At 43.2% G+C, this 22,844-nt stretch overlaps 1 protein-coding gene across 8 annotated transcripts in view; it reads left to right on the plus strand.

Annotated features, from left to right (window-relative positions):
• Positions 1-17,014, plus strand: part of LPP (LIM domain containing preferred translocation partner in lipoma) — a 353,374-nt gene extending 336,360 nt beyond the window's left edge. For all 8 annotated transcript variants that reach the window (XM_063337693.1, XM_063337700.1, XM_063337698.1 and 5 more), the window contains one exon: positions 1,355-17,014. In XM_063337693.1, coding sequence (XP_063193763.1) covers positions 1,355-1,483 — 129 coding nt within the window. In that variant the 3' untranslated portion in view covers positions 1,484-17,014. The remainder of the gene's footprint in view (positions 1-1,354) is intronic.
• Positions 17,015-22,844: the final 5,830 nt, after the last annotated feature.

The raw sequence follows: 22,844 nt of genomic DNA on the forward strand, positions 1-22,844 counted from the left end.
CAGTTTCATTATGCACTTCATATAATTTTGATGGTAAGAATCTAAAGACAGAAAAGAAAAATCACCTTAAAGCAATTAACATGTGGAAACAGCTGTGTTAGGGAACCTTCAAGAATTCTTCAATGTGAGTGTTACTTGTTGGATAATACATCAGCCAGATGGCAGGGTAAGAAAATGAGACCAAACGTATTTCTTATCACAGTTGTAGGTTTTAATAACTTTAACCAGAAAGAAGGATGGGCTAAGGCCTAAAGGTCTAGGCTGAGACTTGAGGCATCTGGTTTACTTCTCAATCTGACTTTGGCTTCCAGGGTACATATCAGCCCGTTACTTAGGCCTCATTTTTTTTAAAGATGCTGGGGCATTCCTACACTAAATTTTGTACAGCCTAATTCATCATACAGCATGTCCCCGTGCTGGCTGCTGAGATACCTAGGCTTCACACAAATGAATGTCAGAAGCAGATGCAATGGAGAGCACAGACACTCGCTTGGCCTCTATCTCCGTGTGCCTCAACTATCTCAAAAGGAACGACAATGATATTCCTCTTTCCATCACTTGCATGCCAGGTGTATTTACAAACACAGATTTATGATGCAGAGGCGTGGCCTCTAAACAAGCCATAATTCCCGTACTGCGGCTCCATCAGCAGTCTTTGACCAAGCCGTTGTCTGATCATGCAGTGAGGGATAATTCCCAAGTTTCCTAGCAGCTATACTTAGCCTGATGTACTTAGAGGCCGACATCTCTGCAACCAGGTTTGGGGCCTTTTAGTGGGGTTTCCATGTGCCTGTCTCAGTGACATCTTCCTTTCATCCGCAACCTTTTTGGGCCAATTGCAATACAAACACAGGCGACAATTCTGGTAAGAGGAGACAAGGAGGGAGTTTGCCTAGCTGTCACCCCTGGAATAGACGCTATAGCTTTATGGCATTAACTCTTCCAAAGGAGATTACCTATAACCACATACTTTTTATAGTACCAAGCTTTCTTCCCGGTGATGCTGCTTTTTTTATCCTTTTTGGCATTAATAAATATGTGCTTAAATTTGAGGTTTTCTCCAATGCTAAAGACCTTTCCTTCCTCAGAAATGTGAAGGGAATAATCCCGTTTATTTTCAATTGGATTAAGTTCAGCAGAGAGCTTGGGAACCCATCTTCTCTGCAGCATTGTCTCTTATCTGGAAATGGCTTAATCATGAAAGATATCACGTCCCTCAGCTTCGTGCTTTATGCTGACTCAAGCTGGATCCTGTTAAAAGGTGGAGAGCGAGGAGAAAGTTTCTTTGACTAATAGATTCTTCGCTTAATCTTGTTCTTATTTACTTTGCTCTTTCTGTTTGCTTATTTCCTAGGACTGCGGTGGCCTCCTGTCTGAAGGGGACAATCAAGGCTGTTACCCTCTGGACGGGCACATCCTTTGCAAGACCTGCAACTCTGCTCGGATCCAGGCTCTGACTGCCAAGGCCAGCACTGATCTCTGAGTATCAACTGTGACCCTCCCCAGGACGCCCGTTGGGGGATATTGCACAAGCTTTGCATGATTTCTTTCCAGCCTAGGGTCTGAATCTCTGTTTAAAAAAAAAAAAAAAAAAAAAAAATAATTAAAACTGGAAGGCCTTGGAACAAGAGGGCAGTTCAAGAGGCCATGTTCAGACTGCCTATGACAGGCACCTAATTTAGACATGACTTTTCAGGAGGGCAGTGAGTGAGTCAGACCACCTGCTGTCCCTGCAGCTGATGGAGATAAGTGGTCACAGGACCGAAGTTATCTGCCTGTAGAAGGAGGTCTGAACATGGTCCTAACTGTATTTCTGTGTTTAATTCCTGTCTCTTAAGAAGTTGCTGAGGTTTAACCCCAGCCAGTAGCTAGGACCCCACAGCTACTCATGCAGTTCTCACCCTCCTACCCCTAGAAAGGGAGGGGAAAGGAAAGGGAAAAAAACCTCCTGGGCTGAGATAAAGACAGTTTAATAGAACAGTAATGGAAAAGGAAAATAACGATAATAATAATAATAATGGTAAAAGAGTATACAAGATAAAATAATACAACACGAGCCACTCTCATCACCAAGTGAACTGGTTGCCCATCTCCTCCTGAGCAGATCATGGATTCCCTCCCCCTGGCCAACGTCTGTTTATGTACCTGGCATGACATCTGTGGTACAGAATACTCCATTGGCCATTCCATTGTTCTGTCAGTGCTCCTTCTCAGCTTCTGTGGGAAGCTGAAAAAAGTCCTTGGATAGTATGAACATCACCTAGCAACAACTAAAACAATGTACATTACTTGACATTCCTTTCATACCAAATCTTGAAAACACAGCAACCACAAGAAAGAAAATTAACTCTGTCTTAGCTGAAACCAGGACAGAAGTACATGAATGTAGAAGGTGAAAGATGGCTGAGCTAGTTCTTTCTCCCAAGCTATGTTAAGAACCTGACCAGCTCTCGTCAAAGTCATGGGGAGCTTCCCTTTGACTTTAATAGGATCTGGATCACCAGCAGAAGTAGCTCCCCTGCCCGGGAAGGTGTGAGAGCAGGCACAGCACTCCTCTCATCACCAACACAAACAATGCAACTTCAGCTGTACTGCACCTAGGAGTATAGGTGTGACCTTGTATCCCTGGGACACAGATTTGTTATCTATACCTTTTTCCTAGGCCCTTACTTGTCTCCATTCCCTTCCAGTTCAATAGGGTTTTTTTTCTTTTTCTTATGAAATTATATTTTGCTATTGCATAAACTTATTCAGCAGTGATGCTTCCAATTCACAATGTATGAGCAATCACACAAGATGTGAGCTTGCACACACTATACACTACACACACACACTACTCACACACACACTCACACACACACTAACAATGTGCTTTTGATTTACCAGAGGTATAAGCCAATCATGTCCATTGAGAAGGTCTTTTAAGGATGTGGGGCTGGAACACATTTTTAAAATCCCAGTGGTTAAAAAAAAAAAAAAAAAAAAAAAGGACTACATAGAACTGCAGTGCAAAGCGATGCTCAAAAAAATCTTACGCCACTCTCTCACACACCCCATTCTAGGGGAACCACTGGCAGTGCTTGTTTCTGGGTAGACATTTAAGCAACAGAGTCTTGTTGTCTTGTTCCATCTCCTGTTTATTGCAACAGGAGGATTTTCCTTCAACTGTAACAGGGATTGAATCAGGCCTTGGGATATACACTTCTCTGATGTTTACACACATGATCTGGTGTTCTCGTTAAAAAAATTAAGGATCTTATTTCAACAACAGCAAAAAGGATCCTCCTAAATCCTCCTGTTGTTCAGTTTTTATCTTAAGAAAGCTAAAGAAGGTATTAAACCCTTCTCTCTGCCATTCCAAAAAGTAAACTTTTTTTTTTTTTTTACCTCTTTAATTTTCATCCCAGCCACTTAGAACTTCTATCTGGTGAAATGTCATTACAGAAGGGTGCTGGGACAGCAGCAGCGTTTCCATCTTCAGTCCAGAATTAATACGTATGCCAAGGTAAATAAAAGCTGGGCATAGATAATCTTTTTTTCTCATGTTGGTGGAGGTTTTTTTTTAGTTTGGTTAATTAAAAAAAAAATTAGAAATACACGGCACTCTGAGCAGCTATAATATACTTGTTCATGAAACCCATAATAACTAAGGTGCAAATTACATAGTGAGGGAGTAATTTTCATATCACTGAATTGACATTAATATCTTATTTGCAGATGCAATCAAAGATAATACCTTTCTTTGCACTTAACAAATTAAGAAACAGAACTGAAACGGTTGCAGGCTGATTGACCATGTAAGTGACAAACTGGCACTTTTGAAGAGTAAGTTATAAGAATAGTTTTCATGCACCCACTGTAAAACAATAAGAATGTGGTGCTTTCATCTTTATTCTCTGTAACAGAAGCCTGATATAATTATACCCACTAATGCTGAAGAGAAAAGGTTAGATGAGCTAGACCGATAGGAAACAGCGAGGAAAAATTGAGATATTCACTGCAGCTCCTGCAAATGGTGCATTTCCTTTCAGTTTAGCAGTAACCTTTATGGAAGAGCACTGTGAAATTTAATAGCTTTAACTGTATACAGTAAATTCAAATACAGAAATACCAGTCTGAAACCTCTGTTCCTTACATGGTTTATATGTTGGCAAACTCCACGAGTGTCAGGGAAGTTTCCCAAAATTCACAGCTCAGAATAAATCCTTCTTTGTAGAAGGGTGGCACCATGAAGCAAAAGAAATCATTCTCCACCATAGTGGCTGTGCTGAAGCAGTTTGCCTTTTTATACTAGATTTCTACCCTGGCCTTCAAGAATTTTACTGCCTCAGACATAAACAGATTTTTTTGCACCGTGACTCCTGCCAGGTTCCATCTGGGCTCCTGCGCCCTGAACTGTGGCACGTAAGATGCTTCTGAGCTCGCTTCTCTACACGCAGTCTGTACCACCACCAGTCAAAAAAACCTCGCAACTATTGAGCAAATGCAGTTTGAACTAACCCTATAAAAACCCAGCAGATCAGACCTGGGATTGTGAACACTATTGTTTCCCTGTGGAGGATTTTATCCCTCTGCAAGCACATGATGCTCTCGGGTACAGAATAAGCCATTCATCAAGCAGCAAACGTAGCTCTGATCTTCCTTATTCTTATTAGTGTTAAATCAAGTGGTTGATGAGACTCTCCTGAATAACAGTGGGGTAATCGGTGGAAACAAGTTATTGTGCCTTCCTGCAGAATGTGGCCTAGACTAAGGAGGACCAAAGTCCAGAGCCTTTAGGCTTTTTATGGCCCTGCCATAGGCTGGACTTGGAGGAAGTCACGTGGCTTCTGCTGTTCTGCCCTCTGCACAAGAGGGCTTCTTTCCGTCCGATTTCCCAGGGATGTTATGGGAATTTAATTAATCACAGATTGGCCCAAACTACTGATTTTTGGAGTTCTGTCTTCTCTTTCCAGAAAAGTTTGCTGGTATGTAGGTTTGGGATTCTAGCCTATTTCAAAGCTAAGGGCCAGCCAGGAGATGTAGATCTGAATCCTCTGTGTTATTAGGGTGCTGTGGTGAGTTGGGCTGGCATGCAGGGAGGTGAGAGCCAAACTTTTCAGGCATTAAATACTCCACGGATGGAAGATGTTTGACAGCGATTGAGCAGTGTTGATATTTGAGGTACTGTGGCAAATTTCTAGACCTGACACATCTGGGCAAAAGTACTATCATGCTTTTGTTTTCACCCCTGAAACACCAAAGCCATCTGCCTGTTGGAAGGAGTGAGCGTCCAAAACACTCTTTTTTATTTTCTGTAATGAGTGTGGTTTTGGCTTCTAAAATTGCTATAAATATATTCAGAAAATATTGCATAAATGTATATACATCACAGAGGCTCTCATCACCCACATGTGCATGGAAATCTCCCCTCTTGATGCTTCAGGATTTAATTAGGAAATGCTGGTGGACTTATCTCAATTGCGCTGCAATTAAGAACCACTGGGATATTGCTTCATCATGATATTTATCGCATATTTGTAATATATCCTCTTTTATCTGTTCCAAAGAAGGAGTCTTTTTGCCAAAGAGACCTTGCTTTTCTTGAGGTGCACTTCTTAGCCGTGATAAAAATTCACATCATCTGTGGTTGTGGTAATGTCCAAACTGTTCCTTTTAAAAGAATTAGAAGATCACACAAACATTTCTGTTCAAGTCTGCAGAGTTTTTGCTTATGCTGCTTTGGCTTTGTCTAGCATTTGTTGGCAAGTAGGGCCTGATCCTGTGATTTGCATGGCCAGATAGAGCCCAGGGAGGTCCAGGATTAGGTTCTAATTCAGCAAATTATTTAAGCCCATGGGGTTTGTTTAAGCACAGGCTTAAAGCCATTGCATGATGTGATGTAAACCGTGGGCCTACAGTCATTAACACCAGACTGATTCTGTAGCGCCCAGTCATACAGATTTGATCTGGGTAGGATGTGAGCACAGTCAAATTTCTGTCAAATTACCCAGGACACATGAGATGGTTCCTCTGTTGCCCTTATGCCAACTGCAGGAGGGCACCTGGTGGATGATCCAGTGCAGTATTTGGACAACTGGAGGATGAGTTATTACAAGATCAGTGCTTTGTGTCTGGTGGCTGTGGCACTTTCCATATGTCACAAGTAGCCCTACAGCCAGATTTACTGTCTTTGAACCATGGCTTTAAAACTGTCTACTTAAACTTTCTCCAGAAGATTGGGTTGCCTTGGTTACAGCCCAATCCTTAAGCGTATCCCCAAGGCTAACACTAGTATTTTGTGAATGTGATGGTTTTATTGTCACTTATTTTAATCATTGCCTGAATGTTGCTTTTAAAAAGAGAAAGCAACACTGTTGCCTTAGCCTATCAGATAATGCACCTTTAATTTTGGTTTTGGTGTTTTTTTTAATATTTTAATTCTTAGATTTTTATCACGGCTGCGAAACACTTGGGTAATGACTTAATCATAGAGGTGTGGGAATACCAAAGTGTTTATCATAGTGAACTCTACATAATAGTGTTCATCCTGACGGCAGGAGCGAGACTTTCATGAGACACAGGCCTTAAGTTGACTTTCTGCCTATCAGCAAATGCGTCTGAGAAGAATGAGAAAAAAGTGTCTCTTAGAGAAGTGGTGGTTGTTGAAGAGAATATGCAACAAGTCATACTGAAATCTCTTTGGACCTGTTAACGGCTGCTGCCTGGCCACGGTCAGCCGAGCCTAGCTTAGGTCTGATAAATGCTGGTTCCTTTTCATTTTGAGAAAGTGCAGCAGACGAGGGATAACAGGACCCAAGAGAAAGGTGCTCGAGGGAAATCCCATGTATTTGCCTTCCTTCAGCATTAGAGATAAATGTTAGACACCCTGTGCTTCAGCTGAATGGCTCAGAAAGGATTGGAGTTTGTAACTGTTTTCTTTTGATATCTGATTCCTGCAGTTGGTTCATCATGTCGATTTGCTATTTGTTCACAGAGCTGGGTTGACTACACCTTATATAAACTTCAATACTGTAAGTCAGGGCTGTCAGAGAGAGATGTGCTGAAGAATCTCACCGTGGTGAAATTCCCACGAGAAAACACTAGTGATGGTAATTGAGGGTTTGTTGCCGAAGGTTGGCAGGAACTAAGTACTATCTAGAGGTTAGTAAAGTACAAACTAAGAGAGAGAGGTGAGAACACTAGTTCCAGTTAGAGCTGGTCACAATTTTTACACTAAATTACGTGATGTCAGAAGGGCCATTTTTTACATGAGAAATCTTTCTTTTAACAATGTCATCCACAACAGTTGTTTTTTTTTCATTTGCTATGATGATTAAAACCATATTGAATTTTATCTAAGTAAATTTCAGTATTGTTGACAAATATTTTCATTTTTCAAAAACCCATGTCGTCTTTCTCAGTTTTTTGTGGTTCTTGGGTTTCTTCTGCTGGTAAATTAAAGTTCTTTGGATAAGAATTCTATTTAAAAACAAGCACATGTGTTCTTGGGAAATGGTTCAATATTGGACCTGGTGAAATAAAAAAAAAGCTTTGAAACTTTCACAAGATATTTTTTTTCTATTTTTAACTACTTTTGCTAATTTTGAAGTCACTGTTTCCTTTGTTAGAACAATCCAAATAATGTGACTCTTCTTAAAATAAGTATTACTTCTGCTGGGTTCATTTTTCTTTCCCATCTTAAAGCCACAGAGTGGCTGGCTATGGGGAGTGCCAGGGTCTTTTTCTGTTGCAATTGCAATTTTCTTCTTTGGGATGTTTTTCCCACCAAAATTACTGAAGAATATAAGCACATTATGGGAACTGCCATGACAATCAAGAGATACTGATTGAACTTCATCTTCACGTACCCTTCTGGGCTTGAGAATGGCATTTCTCCTCAAACATTTCCAGAAATACTACCTGGCTTCCTCAGCATTTCAAGTTTGTATTCGCAACAGCGGATTGCCCGTTTGGCGTTTGGACCATGAGGGAAAGTAGACTTTAAACTTGTGAAATTGTAACATTCACCCAGCATCTAAAAATCTAAGAGAAAAAACTATAACCTCGGTAGCTTTCCTGGTGGCCATTGAGGAACAGCTCTCATTTCAGCCTAGAAATTCTTTGCTGTGATCTGAAAAAACTAAGTTCAAACACTTTCAGACAGCTCTGGCATGTGCACTCCCACGCATACATAAGGTGGTTGTGGGGCTACAACTAAGCAGAAATACAGGCTGTGATACTGAGCGCTGCTGCGTATACCCCACCGGACTTCATTCCTGGCTACGCATTCCTGGTCTCGTTGGCTTTGTGTGGTGTGGGGAAGCAATGGGGTTGATCACTGGTCTCAAGAGCATTCAGTTACGGTTTTGCTGTCCGTCCACATTTCTCATCGTACCTAGAAAATGAGAAAAGGAAACGGAAGCCCCAGGTGGTGGCATTACCTTTACATTTCCAGGGGTTAGAGTCCCTCACTGGGAAGATGACGCTGAGGGTGCCTCTGCGTTTTTGCCTCTGCCTCTCTCTGTCCGCCGGCAGCTCTCTTACCCGCTGTTTCCTTTTCCTCAACGTGCACTCTTCTTTGCAGCGAAGACGGTATATGCAGAGGTGTTGGGAGTCTTAGCTAGTAGTCGGAAAAACTTTTCCAGATCTTTAATCAAGTAGTTTTGTGCATCCATAGTATCAGTGGCCTGCCACATGGATATCAAAGAAAATGATTATAATTATTGCTTTTAAAATGATTATGAAATTGTGCCTTACTTTTTCAGTCATATTTAACTGTGTAATTTAGAACCACATGATTGCAGGGCTTTATCATGAAGAAATTTGTTTGAAGGATAGTCTGTTTGTTTTTAAATATTTCTTTCTCCAAAAATGAATTTATTAGTTTTTCCTCTTTTATTTTTTTCCTCTAGTGTTATTCCTTTAATATGTTTGTGTAAAAGGGCAGCCAGAATTTGCATTCGTGAGAGACAGAAGATTTTATTTGGTCTTGTATGTGGAGCTTTCATTTTCTTTTATGTTACTTCAGGAAAATTCCTCTCTGCCCTATTACTCATACTTAGATGTCTTTAAATGCAGGCTGACCAGTAAGGGTTTTTTGTTGTTGTTTAATTTAGTGTGTGGTTTGCTTTGTGGTTGGTTTTTTGTTTTGTTTTTTTTTTTCTTTTAATTAACCAGATATCGGGTACTGAGGAGGCATTGCACATTAATGCAGAATGTTAATGCTCATTTTTGTAGAAAAGACAAAATTAAGAGTTTTTCCCTGTCTCCAGTGCAGTTTTGTTACTGTTTTCTCTACAACACTAATACTAAGCCAGACTGTAAAGGCAGAATACTCAGAGTGACCTACTTCCATTCACCAGCAAGAATTCTTTGTCAGCTGACTCCTGTTTGTTTGTTCATTTTTAAATGTCGGATTACAGAACGAGCATCTCCTCAAGATGAAAGAAAACAGTGTTTTCATGCGCAGGAAATTTGGGGTTGCAGTAAGAGAACGTTTTCTTTGTGAATTTGGGTGTCATGGTGTTTTAAGCTCCTGCCTGGAGCCTAAATCAATTTGGCCTCTCATCCAGTTCATCTCACTGGTGCTCCTAAAAGGCTGCAGCCCTGCAAAAGCTCGTGCAGCATTTTTGGCTGCTTTCCCTTGCTCCCATTTGGTACATATTTGCACAATTTAACTGAGCTTTTCTTTCTGCTGAAGGTCAGATGCAAGCGATACGAAACACTAAACTTTATAAACAAGCAAAGCCATTTCAACCACAGCGTTTTGGAGTAGAATGGGTTTTTAGGTGGCGCACTGTCTGCTGGCCTTTGGAGAGGGGATCCTGAGACTACATTGGGCTGGAACGGGATGCAAAGCCACAAGCCTTGGTTTTTTTAATAAACTACTTACTGTAATCCAGCTACACAGTTTCAGCCTCACACTTCAGAAGAAGCTTCCAGCAGCAATGCACGTACAGGCACTTTCTCTCTTGCAGAAAGTGAAACTTTCCCAACCAGGGTAAATTTAACCTATTGCATAAGATGCTGGAAGTTTTGAGTTTTGCGCTTTTTTTTTTTCCTTGGGATTCTTGCTGTAACCTCTATGTGCAGAGGATGAATAGCTTTTCTTTTTCCCCCCTTTTTTTTTTTGGACAAGATTAGATGTTGCATATTGATGAGCTAGCATTTCAAAGGTCCGTGGGGCTTTGGAACGTATTAAGGATCTCTGAAGTTTAATATTCACCATGTTTTAAATATTCAGGAGGAAAAATCTGCATAAAATGGCTTTTGATAAATACGTTCTAGGGATTCTTTCTTTCTGTTTTATGCAAGTGTTGTGGGGATTGTGGCTGTGCCAGTTTTGTTCCAAAGTCTTTTGTTTCAGCATTTCAGGACCATTGTGATCACATTTGTATGCCCAGTGCTTGTCCTGAAGTCTTTTATGGTTCCTACTGGAACTGTACAGCAGGCAGGTGGATGTGACCAAGGCAAAGGCGCATCTGAACATCGTCACTCCTGAGTGTCTGCTTAGTTGCTCCCCTCATTATGACAGCTGGGCACATCCAGCCTTTTTCTATGCCTGCTTTTTGTGATGCAGGTTGGGATTAGCCCAGTGGTCGGGGGTGGCCGAGATCTTTCTGCAAAGGTGCTCCACACACAGGGGGGTTTGGAGAGGGCAAGATCCTGGGTGCAGAACCAAAGAAAAGTGCCATTCAGCGCTTCTCAGATCGCACGGGGCAGTTTCCCCTTCCTTGGATGTCTTTGGTAAGAGTCTCAGCAATAAGAGAAGTGCTTTTAGGAGAAATCCTGCCTTAGGGATGCCCTGTTGCCCATGCTGTCGAAAATCCAATTGAAGCTTTAGATGAGGAGGATCAGTTATGGGCTGAAAGCATGCAACTATTTTTACTGTATTATTAACTCTCTTGTTTGCCTTACCCTTGACGTCCTGCGGTACATAGCATGGTGTTGCAGGACAGCTTCTGTGGTCCTGCTCACACACAGTTTTGACTTTTGATGCCAGTCCCTGTTGAATCAGCGCCTGGTACTTGTTCTCAGGACTGCTCTGGCCTAGGCCAAGGGCATCTCGTGCTCCTATGCAAAAGGTGGCGCTTTCAGGTTTTGGCTTACAAATAATGCAGCCCTTTCAAACTCACCTTTCTCCTCTCACATATTCCTGACAGAAGTAGGATTTTAAATATTTCATAGCATTCTTCTTTCTTCTTCTTCTTCTTTTTTGCCAGATGCCTTGAAAACATTGTCAGATTACGATCTGGGTGGGGGTTTTCAGGATAGATTTCCTTTCCTTCTTGATTGCATGGTGTAGGTTTGCAATGAGGGTTTTTCCTTTTTTCTTTTTTTTTTTTTTTTTTTTTTTTTAAGTCTCACAGAACAGATGCCTTCAGTTTATGCAGAGAAAGATTGTCTATGATTAGAGCTAATCCAGGATGGCAGGATTGGACCCCCACAGTGAAAGCTAGAAAAGTGATTGCAAAAGTATTCTATTTCTCCTTTATTAATTACACAGGAAGTTTCCACCGAAGGCTCATGTAGCACAACTGGCCTATGTAATAAGTAGCAGGGCCTGTAATTACAGTCTGTCTTCTGATCCTATCTGTGCTCTGGCTTTCTAGGCACCGCAGTTCTATTTACATCTGTGTCTTTGTCACCTTTTAAATTTTTGATTGGTCACTGAGGGAAGTAGAGCACAAGCCGTGAGCCCTGCGGAGGTGCAGCGAGTCTAAATGAGGGAGTCCACCTCCTTCTCAAGTATCCGCCGGATCTGGGACACGGAACAGAGCACAAGGAACAGGGGGGATTTTACCAGCCATGCGGCGGAGGGAGCAGGCTGTATGCCAACTGGGTATCTTTCAAGATCTTGAAGTCTTTGTAGGACTGGAAATTTGAACCTTTTACAAGTCTTAACTGGTGTACTGTCCTGTGAGGGAGTTTATAGATCAGCATTTCTTTGGTCAGAGCAGTTTCTACAGGATTTGACCTTTGTCTTCTGTAAGATTCAGGAGTTTATGGTTGCAAAGAGATCCTTCCACATATGGCATGAGGAGGGAGGTGGCATCATGCAGAAAAGCTGGGCTAGAAACCCTGGTATCAATGTGTAAAGCAAGAGTAACTTGAGTGGAAAGGGGGAGGCAGTGATTTACACGTGGTTCAGCACCAAGTTCACCAGCTCTGAGCACCAGCGAGCGCAGCCTCAAGCAGATCAGCTCATGGGGTGTCAATCCTGAGACCTGGCAACACGTAAACGGGCTCCTCATGAAAGTGTTTGGTGCTGGTCACTCTGGCATTAATCTCTTGTCTCTCTGGAACGTGCACTAAAGTTAGGGTAAAGCTACAGAATGGTGCCCCCCAGTCTTTTTCTTCAAGGCATACTCCACGTGCTATGTTTGATCAAGAGGAATGAAAGCCATTGTGCAAATACTATATGCAAAAATAAAATATTAACAATCCACTACAGATACTTTTAATGTCCATTGAACTGTTATGCAAATTGTCCCTTTTCAGTGGCTTGCACTGTTATTTAATTATTTTTGGTCCAACTTCTGTTTAAAAAAAACCCCTCAATTATTTTTTATTTTTTCCTAACTCTACTTCTAAGAAAGTTGATGCTTTAAAGCAAAAAAAAAAAAAAAAACCTTGGTTTCAAACATGGGTTTTTCAGGCTTCGAAATTAATAATTTCTACACCTGACCCAGTTCCTGCAGCTGCCAAAAAAGAAAAGAGAAAGCTATTTAAATTTCTCATAGAACCATTTATCTCTTAAAATATGCCAAGGCAATTTGAGGTGGGGGTGGAGACTCAGCTATTTATCTCAGCAGCTTGATTTTTCTCTTTATGTTTCTAACTGTCAGGGGAAAAAAACCAGTAGGAAGCTATTCTTGGGCTATTATTGATGTATTGTGTTGCCATTATGCAGGATGTCTGCTTTGCTATATACGGAAGGACATTAATAATAGCCATCTCCCCTACCCCCACCCTCGGTTCCCCTTTAGGAAGACATGGTTTAAACTGGAGCATTTGCCGTGTTCAAATTGCTGCTCCCTCCTCCCCTTTACCCAATTCATTCCCAAACTAGTTTTGGGAACAGGGCTAAGGGAATGAGACAGGTTATATTTGCCATTTTTCTGCCTACTTGTGTGGTTGCTCCAGGCAAGTCATTTCCATGCCACGTACCTGTCTACCCTCTTCCTTCCCGTATATTGCTCCTCCTTTCATTTTAAGTTCATCACTGCAAAAAAACCCCTTTCTCACTGTCTTTTTCTCACAGGGGCTGGCTGGCAGAACGGGCTCAGCAACAGACCTCTGATTTGTTGTTACCCGGCATTTCATATCCAGAAACGTTGGTTTCTTCATTATTTCCCACAAGTAGGAAAATGCATTCCTGTTCCCATCCCTCCTACCCCAGGTTTAAAACATTGTTATGAAACTTTAAAGGGTCCGTCCGCCTGTTTAAAGACTCGGATGCTGGTTTTATTTTTGGAAGCAGAGTGTACGGTGAACAGGAATAGTTTGAAGTTTAAAAAATAGCCCCACTTCAGCATTCCCCTGAAGTGCGGGAAGTCCTGTCTCCGCAGGTCTGTGCCAGCAGCGTGACAGCCTGGAGAGTAAAGCTGACATGAATAGGAAAAACAACTGGCCTGCCCCATTTCATCTGTGAGAAGAAAGAGGTGAAAATAATAAACGTGGCAAAAAATAAAGGGCATAATTGCTCTGATTTTTTTTTTTTTTAATGGCTGTTCCTACATCTCATGCTAATTTTGTTCCATAGAAGCTTTGCTTATTCAGCATTTCTGATAGTAAGGATCATGTGCTTTTCCATGGTGTCATTATTTTTACTCGTCGTTTCTTCTGCCCTAGTCTTGCTCTGGTCCCTGTATGGTACGGAGCCATTTTGGTTTAGACTCTGAACTAAAACAAAGGTAGGAGCTCTGTCTAGGAAAGCTCACCTAGAGTTTAGGACCAGAAAAGGCTATCGCAGTATTTTCCAATTCTGATATAGGGCGGTTTTCCAAATATGAATTTTAGATGGGAGGGATGCCTTCATTTGGGAAAGTGCTCAGATTTCAAAACGAAAGGGAGATGGCCATTCAGTGTAGTTTCTTGTTGCTTTTATTGTCTTCCTTGGCGGTGGCCAAGGAGAAAAATGCCACCTTCTGAAGTGTTCCCTAAACTAAAGCCAGAGCCCAGCACTTTCTCTGCGATCATTTGCTCCAGCTCCAGCTTGCCACACTGCTGCAGCATGGGAGCGAGGAAGTCCTGCTAACAAAGCAAGGTCCACCTCATCCTCTCCATGGTCAGAGCTGCTTCCCGTGGTGAGTCTGTGTCCAGCCTAGGGCTTGATCCTGCCTTCCTAGTGCAAGTATTTTGCCAGAAACAGGTGTTTTCTCTCTGCCGTTAGCTATGGGATTGTGTGCAATGATTAGGATTTGCAGGGAGGGAGGAGAAGATCCTGTTCGAATCAGGCTGCCTTTGTGCTAGTGTTTCGTTCAGGGCTGTATGAGATAAGAGCAGTTTGCACTGAACTGCACAGCCGGAGGTTGTGGTTTGTGTTTCAACTATGTTGAGATGGTACCCACTGAGGCACTTTTTTACATCTACCAGTGCTTTACTGACAGCTCTTTGGGTTGGAAACCCATTTCAGTTTGGCAAATGGACGTTTTCTGCCTTGTCCCCTGAGCCTGTTGTGGTTCTTTGCTTTATCCACCTAAAAAGTAGGATTTCTGATGTGTCTAATGCCTAAGTAGGTAAGAACCTGACAAGCATCTAAGCAGAACAACCAGCAAGGTGAAGAGCAGGCTATTAACGGAGCTGCCTGTACAAAAAGTGTATTCCATTTTCTTCACTATGTGCCTTTTCAGGGACCTGCGGTGCTCCTTTATGGGCGGCAGAGAAATAGCCCTAGTGCCGAACAGGGATGGGAACTATGAGAATGATGTAGAACAGGAGCAAGAGGTTAATTTTGAGCATCTGATCTCCACTGGGGTAAGCAAAGTAATGGCTTTATCCCATCAGCACCGCTTGCTGTCTTTCTTAACACACCTCATTGTCTGGTAGGCAGCTGTTCAGTAGCGGAGGTACTTGGGTATAGCTCCTCAAACGTCTCTGTCTTATCAGAACTCCAGAGTCATTCATGTCTGGAGATTTTATTAGCTTAATATTGTCTCTTATAAGCTCTCTATTATTCATTTCTTTATATAATGCTAAAAGAGAAAACTTGAAGGTGAACCAAAGGCTGGGTGTTTGATTGGTGCTACTGTATTAAGAAGACTGATGTGCCCTTACTTTCAATCCTCAAAATCATGTTTTAGGAGACTTTTCCCTGCCGTGGTCAGAGAGGAAGTACAAGGTTTATTGGAAATGCAGCAATTTTGATGCAAAATTGATGTTTTGATGCTTACTACTGCACCACTGTGACCTCCTCTGCTGTCTGTCTGGAGAGTGTGGACTGAGTATTGGTGGAGGTATGGGCAGAGCAGTTACGCTTGGACTTTCTCGTGATCTTGCTAGACAGGATCTGCCTTGGTGAGACTTCAGTTTCCTTAAAGGTTCTGTATTTTCCTGTGCCACGGCTTGTGTTTTGGACAGCCTCTAGTGCCTTCCCTCCAGTTAGTCAAATGAGAGACCAGGAGTACTAATTCTGCAGTTTTGGTAATGGAACCTTCCGGCCCAGAGCAAACAGCAGAGGTTTGTTGTCTTTCAGAGCCGTAAATCTCTCACACTGGCTTTACCTGTGGGCTGATACAAGGGGGTCTGAACCCCACATGGGTCATTCCAGAAGGATTCCTCCTGGCTAAATGCCTCATGGTGAACCCCCTGAGGGCTGGGAGATTGGCTTAGCTCTTTCACACTGCAAGGAGGAATGTATTTGTCCTATGTAGCTGCTACGTGCTTTGTCCTGTCCCTGCCAACTGTAGACCCGTCTGCTCTCGGGTTCACCAGTGATGATGTTTATTGGACGTTCGTAGAGGATGACTAGGCCAGGTTTGAGGGGGAATTTCAGCTTTATGGTAGGGGTTGGTTTAGCCCTTGAGCTAGAGAAGGCTTTCCATTGTTGCCTTTGTTGCAGCTGGGAGGGGAGTGTGACTGACCACACTTCTCCTTGTCCTGCTGCCAGCAGACAGAGGCTCTCAGTGGTATGGGAAGCATCTTCCTTTTAAATGTGAATCACTAGCCTAGGTATCTGGGCAAGAAAGGGGCACAAGGGGGCATTCCCTGTGTGAGGGATGCCTTCTGCTGCATACTCCATGCCCTCGGATCCTAATGAAGTAACATTACTTGAGCTTTTAGGACTGGTCTCCTATCTGTCAGAGCTTGGGGGTACCAGAGTTTTACCCCTTGCTGAGCATGAGCACTACCCAAGTCTGTGAGGGGCCCAATCCTGCTGCCATTGGAGCTTTCCCAAATCCTGTGAGTTGCTGAGTGCACCCACTGTGAGCTGCTGAGTAGCCTCCCCTGTCACTGAACCCATTGGGCCACTTGTCTCCTTCACTGACTACTTCCACAGGGCTTTGAGGGGGCACTCAGGAAATGCAATCAGCACCTTACAGGATTGGTCCACTAGGTAATATATGAAGTTTTTTTCCTCTGGTAACTTGTGTGCATGAATTGAAAACCATTTATTCCAGTTTGTTCTGAGGACAGATGCAGCATATACACATTTTCTATATTTATAAATATATTTAGATATATATATTTTGTTCTCAGCTAGTTACCTCTTCTAAACTGCAATTTTGAGAGCAACCGGCATATATTTTTTATTCAACACATAAAATGACTTTTTACAGTAAGAGAATGAAAGCTGTTTTAAGCATGTGTTTTCTGTATTTTTATTATGCATTATCCAATTATATTGAGATGTATTTTCCTCTCTGCTCTGCTCTTTCAGTTGTTATCCTTTTTATCAGTTATGCTTTTCTAATGTTTTGTAAGGGAAAATAAATATGCAAAATCGCCAGATGCCTTTTTTCTTTGCAGAAGTATCACAAATGCTTTTTTATTACATTTTACCAATCCAATAAACTCCTTATAAATTTCATTTTTGTTTGCTAGCGTGTGAAATTATTTTTTCAAGTCGAATGGTATTTACTTTCTCCCAGCCTCCACCTGCAATTACGCTACGCATCCTCCATCTCTCCCTTTCGGGTTCAAAATTTCGCTGTGTGGCTCCTCAACATACTTAATTCAAGAGCCTCTTTCATTCTTGGGTGAAGCAAAGATGCTAGAAATATGTCACAAGAGAGGCTACCCCTGCTTGTACTGGCCATCCTTGATGAACGTTGCGCTGTTCTTAAAAACGTGTGCCTTTGCAGTAGAGAGCACTCCATTCCTAAACCATGAGGTCATCTGCAGAGGTGGGTTAGATGCAGAGGTTGCCCACAAGTATTCTCAAATTTGAGTTGTGATTGGGTGACAGCAGAGCCAAGCACTTTGCTTTGCAGTTGAATGGAGGCACGTTATTCAAACTATTATGGGGAGAGTAGATAGAAGTGTGATTTGCAAAGCCTGTCTCTTCTAGGAAGTTGTTTCTAGGCTGACATTGCGGTAAATAATCAGGACTGTTCCCCGTCTAGTAAATAATCTGAATTGTTCCCGGTCCAGTCCGATCTGCTTCAAAAATACCACTGATCACCACACAGCCTGACCTTCACCTCTCCAGTCAGAGAACCTGGCACAGCACCAAACCTGCCCCGAACACTTTCCCTGACAGACGTGCTTTAAGTGATGGGCGATCCTATGTATGCCGGTAAGGTTTTCCAATGACCGTTTTTTACCTGCTAAATATCTGCACCCTGCTTATAGCCTCTGTTTTTCTACCCTCTCTGTCCTCTCTTTTTATAAAAGCCCTTTGCTCTCAGAAATCTTCTCCTGTGCAGAGCTCCACGGGCTGTCTTCAAGCTGGGATTCATCTCGATGAAGTTTAGCATCCTGGAAGACAGCTTTGTTGTCCAAGGCGGCTCTCTGGTCAGTGGAGAAAGTCTCGTCTTTTCTTTAGGTGAGCATCTGAGACAGGTTTGGTTTGTGTCTTTAAGGGTGAAATGAGATAAATACTGTCCTCCATTCATATCAGAAAAAGTAGTTTTCTTAAAACAGTTTTTCACAGAGTTGTGGAAAAATCCCAAGGCACACGATACAGCTAAACCCACTCCCTGTTTGTCACTCAAACAAAATTTTATCTAGTGTTCCCTTGAAGACATCCACAGATGGAGATCCCACGGCCTCCCCTATCAGTCCATTCCATAGTGGCGTTGTCTTCACCTTTGGACAGTCTTCCCTACTGTCCAGACTAAATTTCTTGGCTGCAAATTAAATGCCATTCTTCATTTCCCACCTCTAGTGAACATGAAGGACTTCTTTAGTAGGTTATGCGTTGTCAGGGGATGCTTTGTTAGCCGTGGAAGGAGGCGCAAGCAGCAGCTTCGCTCCCAGCTTCTCCTCCCCTTCCCTAGGGGACTTTAGGAAGGGGCTGTGTTCTCCCTCAGGAAAGGACAAACTCTGCAGCTTGTTCCCATAGGACACAGGAGCCTGACAGGCTTTGTCTTGGCAAAGGGAGCGTGATGGTGTAGGCTTTCAAGTCCATTCAAACTGCTATATAGTTTTCCAAACTCGATATTATTACTTCCTTTATAGCACAAGGTATTTTTTTCCTAAACTTGTTACAATGAAAAAGTTCCAGGGATATGTTGTCCACACACAAATCAAAATGCATTAGCGGGCCAGGGGCCAGAGGCCAGGGCCAAGGGCGGGGGAGCTATTAATTCGATAATTTGGCACTGCTTTTCTTGCAATCAAAGGCAACGAGAATCCTTTGAAGACAATGAAAGCTTTGGGTGTGAAGTGTATCTGAAACCCAGGTGCCAAGGCTTAGCCATACCAGGGGCTTGGGGCAGGATGGAGGCGATGGAGGCTGTTCGGCAGCCCCGCAGGTTGCTCTGTCGGTGACGTTCCTGGTCGAATGAAGAAGCAGTGGTACAGCTGCATTTTCCTGGCTTTAAATAAAGATGGATCTTGTATGTTTATCTTGAAGATATCTATGCTAACTTGCTGTATGACTTCCTCTGTGACACAAATGGAGTTTTACTACTGAGCACGGATGGCTTTTGCTTTCTAGTCAATTTTGAGAAGATTTCATGGGCTTTGTAAGATTCCTCAGGGGTTTTCAAAGCTGGGAAGAAACTTGGAAAGCTGTGGAATCTGTTCACAGTGCTGGTCATAGCAGGTGGTATTGGTACTCTGGGTAGGGTTCATCTCTTCCATCTCTAATAGTTTTGGAGAGAAGAGTCCAATGCAAGTGAGCTGCAGGGCTCCCTCTGCGATAGATGGACACCTCCAAAAGACCATTCCTCCACCATCTCTTAGACACCTTCTTCATGGCAGGGTGAACTGTTTTCTGGAGATGCCTCTCACTCCATTAACTGTCAAGGGACTTTGAAAGACCAGCATAGACCAGACCTCTTGCTCCTCTTGAAATTGGAGAAGATAAATGGACACAGCGAGTGGGCTCTTTCACTGCTCTGTTCCCCACAAAATGGCAAGTGGCTGCATACCACAGCACCACCTCCGCTGCAAAAACAAGCAGGGAAAAGGGGGAAGAGGAATTTGGAGGGAGCTGTCAGGAGAATTGCTGCTGCTGTCAGTGTCACCTGTCACAATCTGTGCAAGATTGTGGCTGTGCAAGACAACGTGCCACTCCTCTGGTGACACGGAGGAGCCCCGTTCCCCGGGGAGCATCCAAGAGGAAGGCTGGGAGCTCTCTGCCTCTAGCCTGGTGGAGAGTTTTTGGGGGCAATGAATCTACTTAAAATACACAAGGTTAATCCTGGAGCAGAGCAGAGACAAAGCAGCTGCTTTCAAAGCGCTAACCACACCTCCAGCGTGGTGTCACCGGGAGAGGCGCATGACACTGTTTTCCACAAGGTAAGGAAAAATAAATAAGCCCAAATCATCGCATAGCAGAACGGGCTGCTTTTTTATCTTGCAGTATTGTTGATGTTGGACTGAATCTGCTGTCTTAAAGTATAAATATAAAGACGCTGCTAAATCATCACTATTTCAGCAACTAATTAAGGGGTAATGCTCGTGGTGCAGCAGTATATGAGGCAATAAATGGCTTTGGCGGCTGATTAAACGCTGGCACCGAGGCATTTAATTACAGCAAAAGCCAATTACCATGTGCATATTCCGACACCATGGACATTACTCCAGTTATAAGACAGAACAAGGAAAGGCAATAAACCATGCTACAGAGATGTATAGTACAGGACTCTCTGGCTTTGCCAAAACCTGCACCCTTCTGTCTCCAGTGGCTCTGAGATGGGGGGTCAGTCTCCATACGGAAGGGTCAAAACAAAGTAAAAATTCTTTGTAATTTATAGGACTCATCTGAGATCTAGAAACAGAGCCAAATATTGCAGATCCTCCCTGTACTAAGGTGCGTTTGACCACTTGCAGAAAATAATATTCCTGCACTCGGGTAACAGGTGCATTTAAAGCCTCACCTGAGTATATTTAGCATCAATGGGCAAGTCAGTGGCACTGATGCAAGGGGATGTGTAGCTTTTTTTTTTTTCCTTCAGTTATTGCATTGCAGAAAGCATAATCAGTTGCAAAACACCACATGCCATTCTTCAGCTAATTGATTTAAAAGTTGGAGTCTGATTTTTCACAGGCTTTCAGCTCTTGCACCATCCATTTGACTTAACCAGCTCAGCACCTCTTCAAATTAAGCCCTCGCTCTCTTTAACCAGAAGTGAATTCTTCCTTTTGAAGGAGTTTCCTAGAGAAATTCTCTCTTAGAAAATCCTTGGCACGAAACCTTAGCCAGCCTTGGCATGCAAACCTGCCTCACGCTGGCATTAACAAGCCTCTTATTTAAATGTTGATGAGCTCTTTGCTGCCAGTTAGCGATGGGAAATGCAGTCTGTGTGTTAAACGAGAGCTGGGAATGACTTCCAAATACCAAAATGTTTGTTAAACTCTCGGCCCACCTCTTCCCTCCTTGGGGGTGGGAAGCTTCCCAGCAAATTGGCCCCATTTTGCACAGAAACTGCCAGGCGGGATCAGACCAAGGATCCCTCTCGTTCCGTGGCCCGCGTGGGACTGGTGCCAGAAGCAGGGCTTCCCAGGACGCGCTGCCCGGCGTGGCCGTCTGCCCCAGGGAACCTTTCCCCGACCCCCGTTAATTAGGGATGGTCTCACGCTTTGAAGGCAAGCTCCCCCCGCCATAGGGTGCATTTGGGTTTACTTGTTTGCTTTTAACCTTTACTGTCATATGGTGGTTTGGTGGCTGTTACCTGTGCCGAGAGCTGATGAATTGCACCCCCCAAACCTTTTTGGAGTCACTTGGTTCTCCATGGTGTTTTACAGAAATGTGTTGCACAAGCTGATTGTGATACTATATGTATTAGTACGTCTCTCTAGCTAGACAGGGACCTCCTGAAGTTCAGCCTGAGGCTGTGGGAGCAGCTTCTATTTGCTTGCCATCCCACGGAGACCAAGTGCTCTGTTGCCTCTAAACCAGGAATATCTCATATATGGTGGGGGCTCTTCAGTCTTTCTGGGACTCTTCCCTTTCGGAGGGAGTCTGAGGTGAGTCAAAGGATGAGATTCAAATATTAAATGCCAGGGAAGGGAGTCTCCCTGTATCCTCGTGTTACCTTTGCTGCCTTCTGAAATCAACATGTTCCCCAGCCAAGGAACGTGCAAATTCTTTCGTCTATCACTCACTTTTGGATGAATCCCAACTGCGCATATATACAATAGTCGGTTTCCTCGGTGTTTGAATGAACCAGAAAGGCTTTGTCTGTTATAGATGGGAGCTTTCAATCCCATTTATGGTACATTATATCAGTCTGAAATAGCATCTGTGAGGTCCTTAAGCTGAACCACCATCAGATTTACAGCCACCGCAGAGGAGTTAGCAGGCTGGCTCCAGAGAGCTATGAGCAGTAACCATATTCTCTTGAAATATTTGCTTTCTCTGCAAAGTTGACCTGAGGAAGAATGTGTTGTTCGTTTGAAGATCTCTGTTTGTTCATTCATTCAGAGAACATCTTCGTTGACAGCCGCTGTAAAGAGATGAGCTTCAGAACTGAGAGCCAAAGGCATGCTTCTTGTCATTGCAGAGCTGGTGACAGCTGCTCAGACAGGGAGCTTCCCATGGTATGTCCACACATCTGCAAGGTAAAACGTGGGGAATTTGAGTTGTTTAGCGTCATGGGATGAGTAAGGTAGTTCAACTAAGCACAATCTTCCACTCAAACCTCTGCCCAGAAGGTGACCGGGACCTTGAATGAAACTCAGCAGACAACAGCAAATGCATGCACTGACATGTTCTCAGTTTTTAATATCTCCACTGCCTTGAAGAGCACTTGAAACACCTTGTCAAGGCTGCAACAGCAGGGCCAAAACAGGATGCACCAGAAATCTCCCACGGGAGCCTACTCTCGGCTCACTTCGAGTCTGTTGGTCACCTGTGCTCTAATGCAGGCCAAACACAGAGGAGTTATCCCACCTACCATCCTCACTGGAAACAGCTGGGGGAATGGCTGTTTGTTGTTAGTTGTCCTGGGGAAGTGCAGGAAGCCAAGTGAGATTGGGGAGGTTTCGCTTGATGCTGTGCAGACATGGCCAGTGACAGCCCATGCTCAGACGCTCCCAGTTTAAGTAGACAGGACGCATGAAGAGCGGGCAGTGCTGCCAACTCAAGCTGCCAGAGCCCTGTGTTTATGTGAAATTCTTGGCTTTCATTTAAAATAATAATAATCATAATAAAAAAATCTGACCCGCTCAGTTGGAAATATGATCCCTAAAGAGTCAGAAACCACAAGGCCATTCAAAAAGGCCCATAATTCATATGTATATGCTTA

Source organism: Chroicocephalus ridibundus, chromosome 6, assembly GCF_963924245.1.
Source record: "Chroicocephalus ridibundus chromosome 6, bChrRid1.1, whole genome shotgun sequence".
Lineage (NCBI taxonomy): Eukaryota > Metazoa > Chordata > Aves > Charadriiformes > Laridae > Chroicocephalus > Chroicocephalus ridibundus.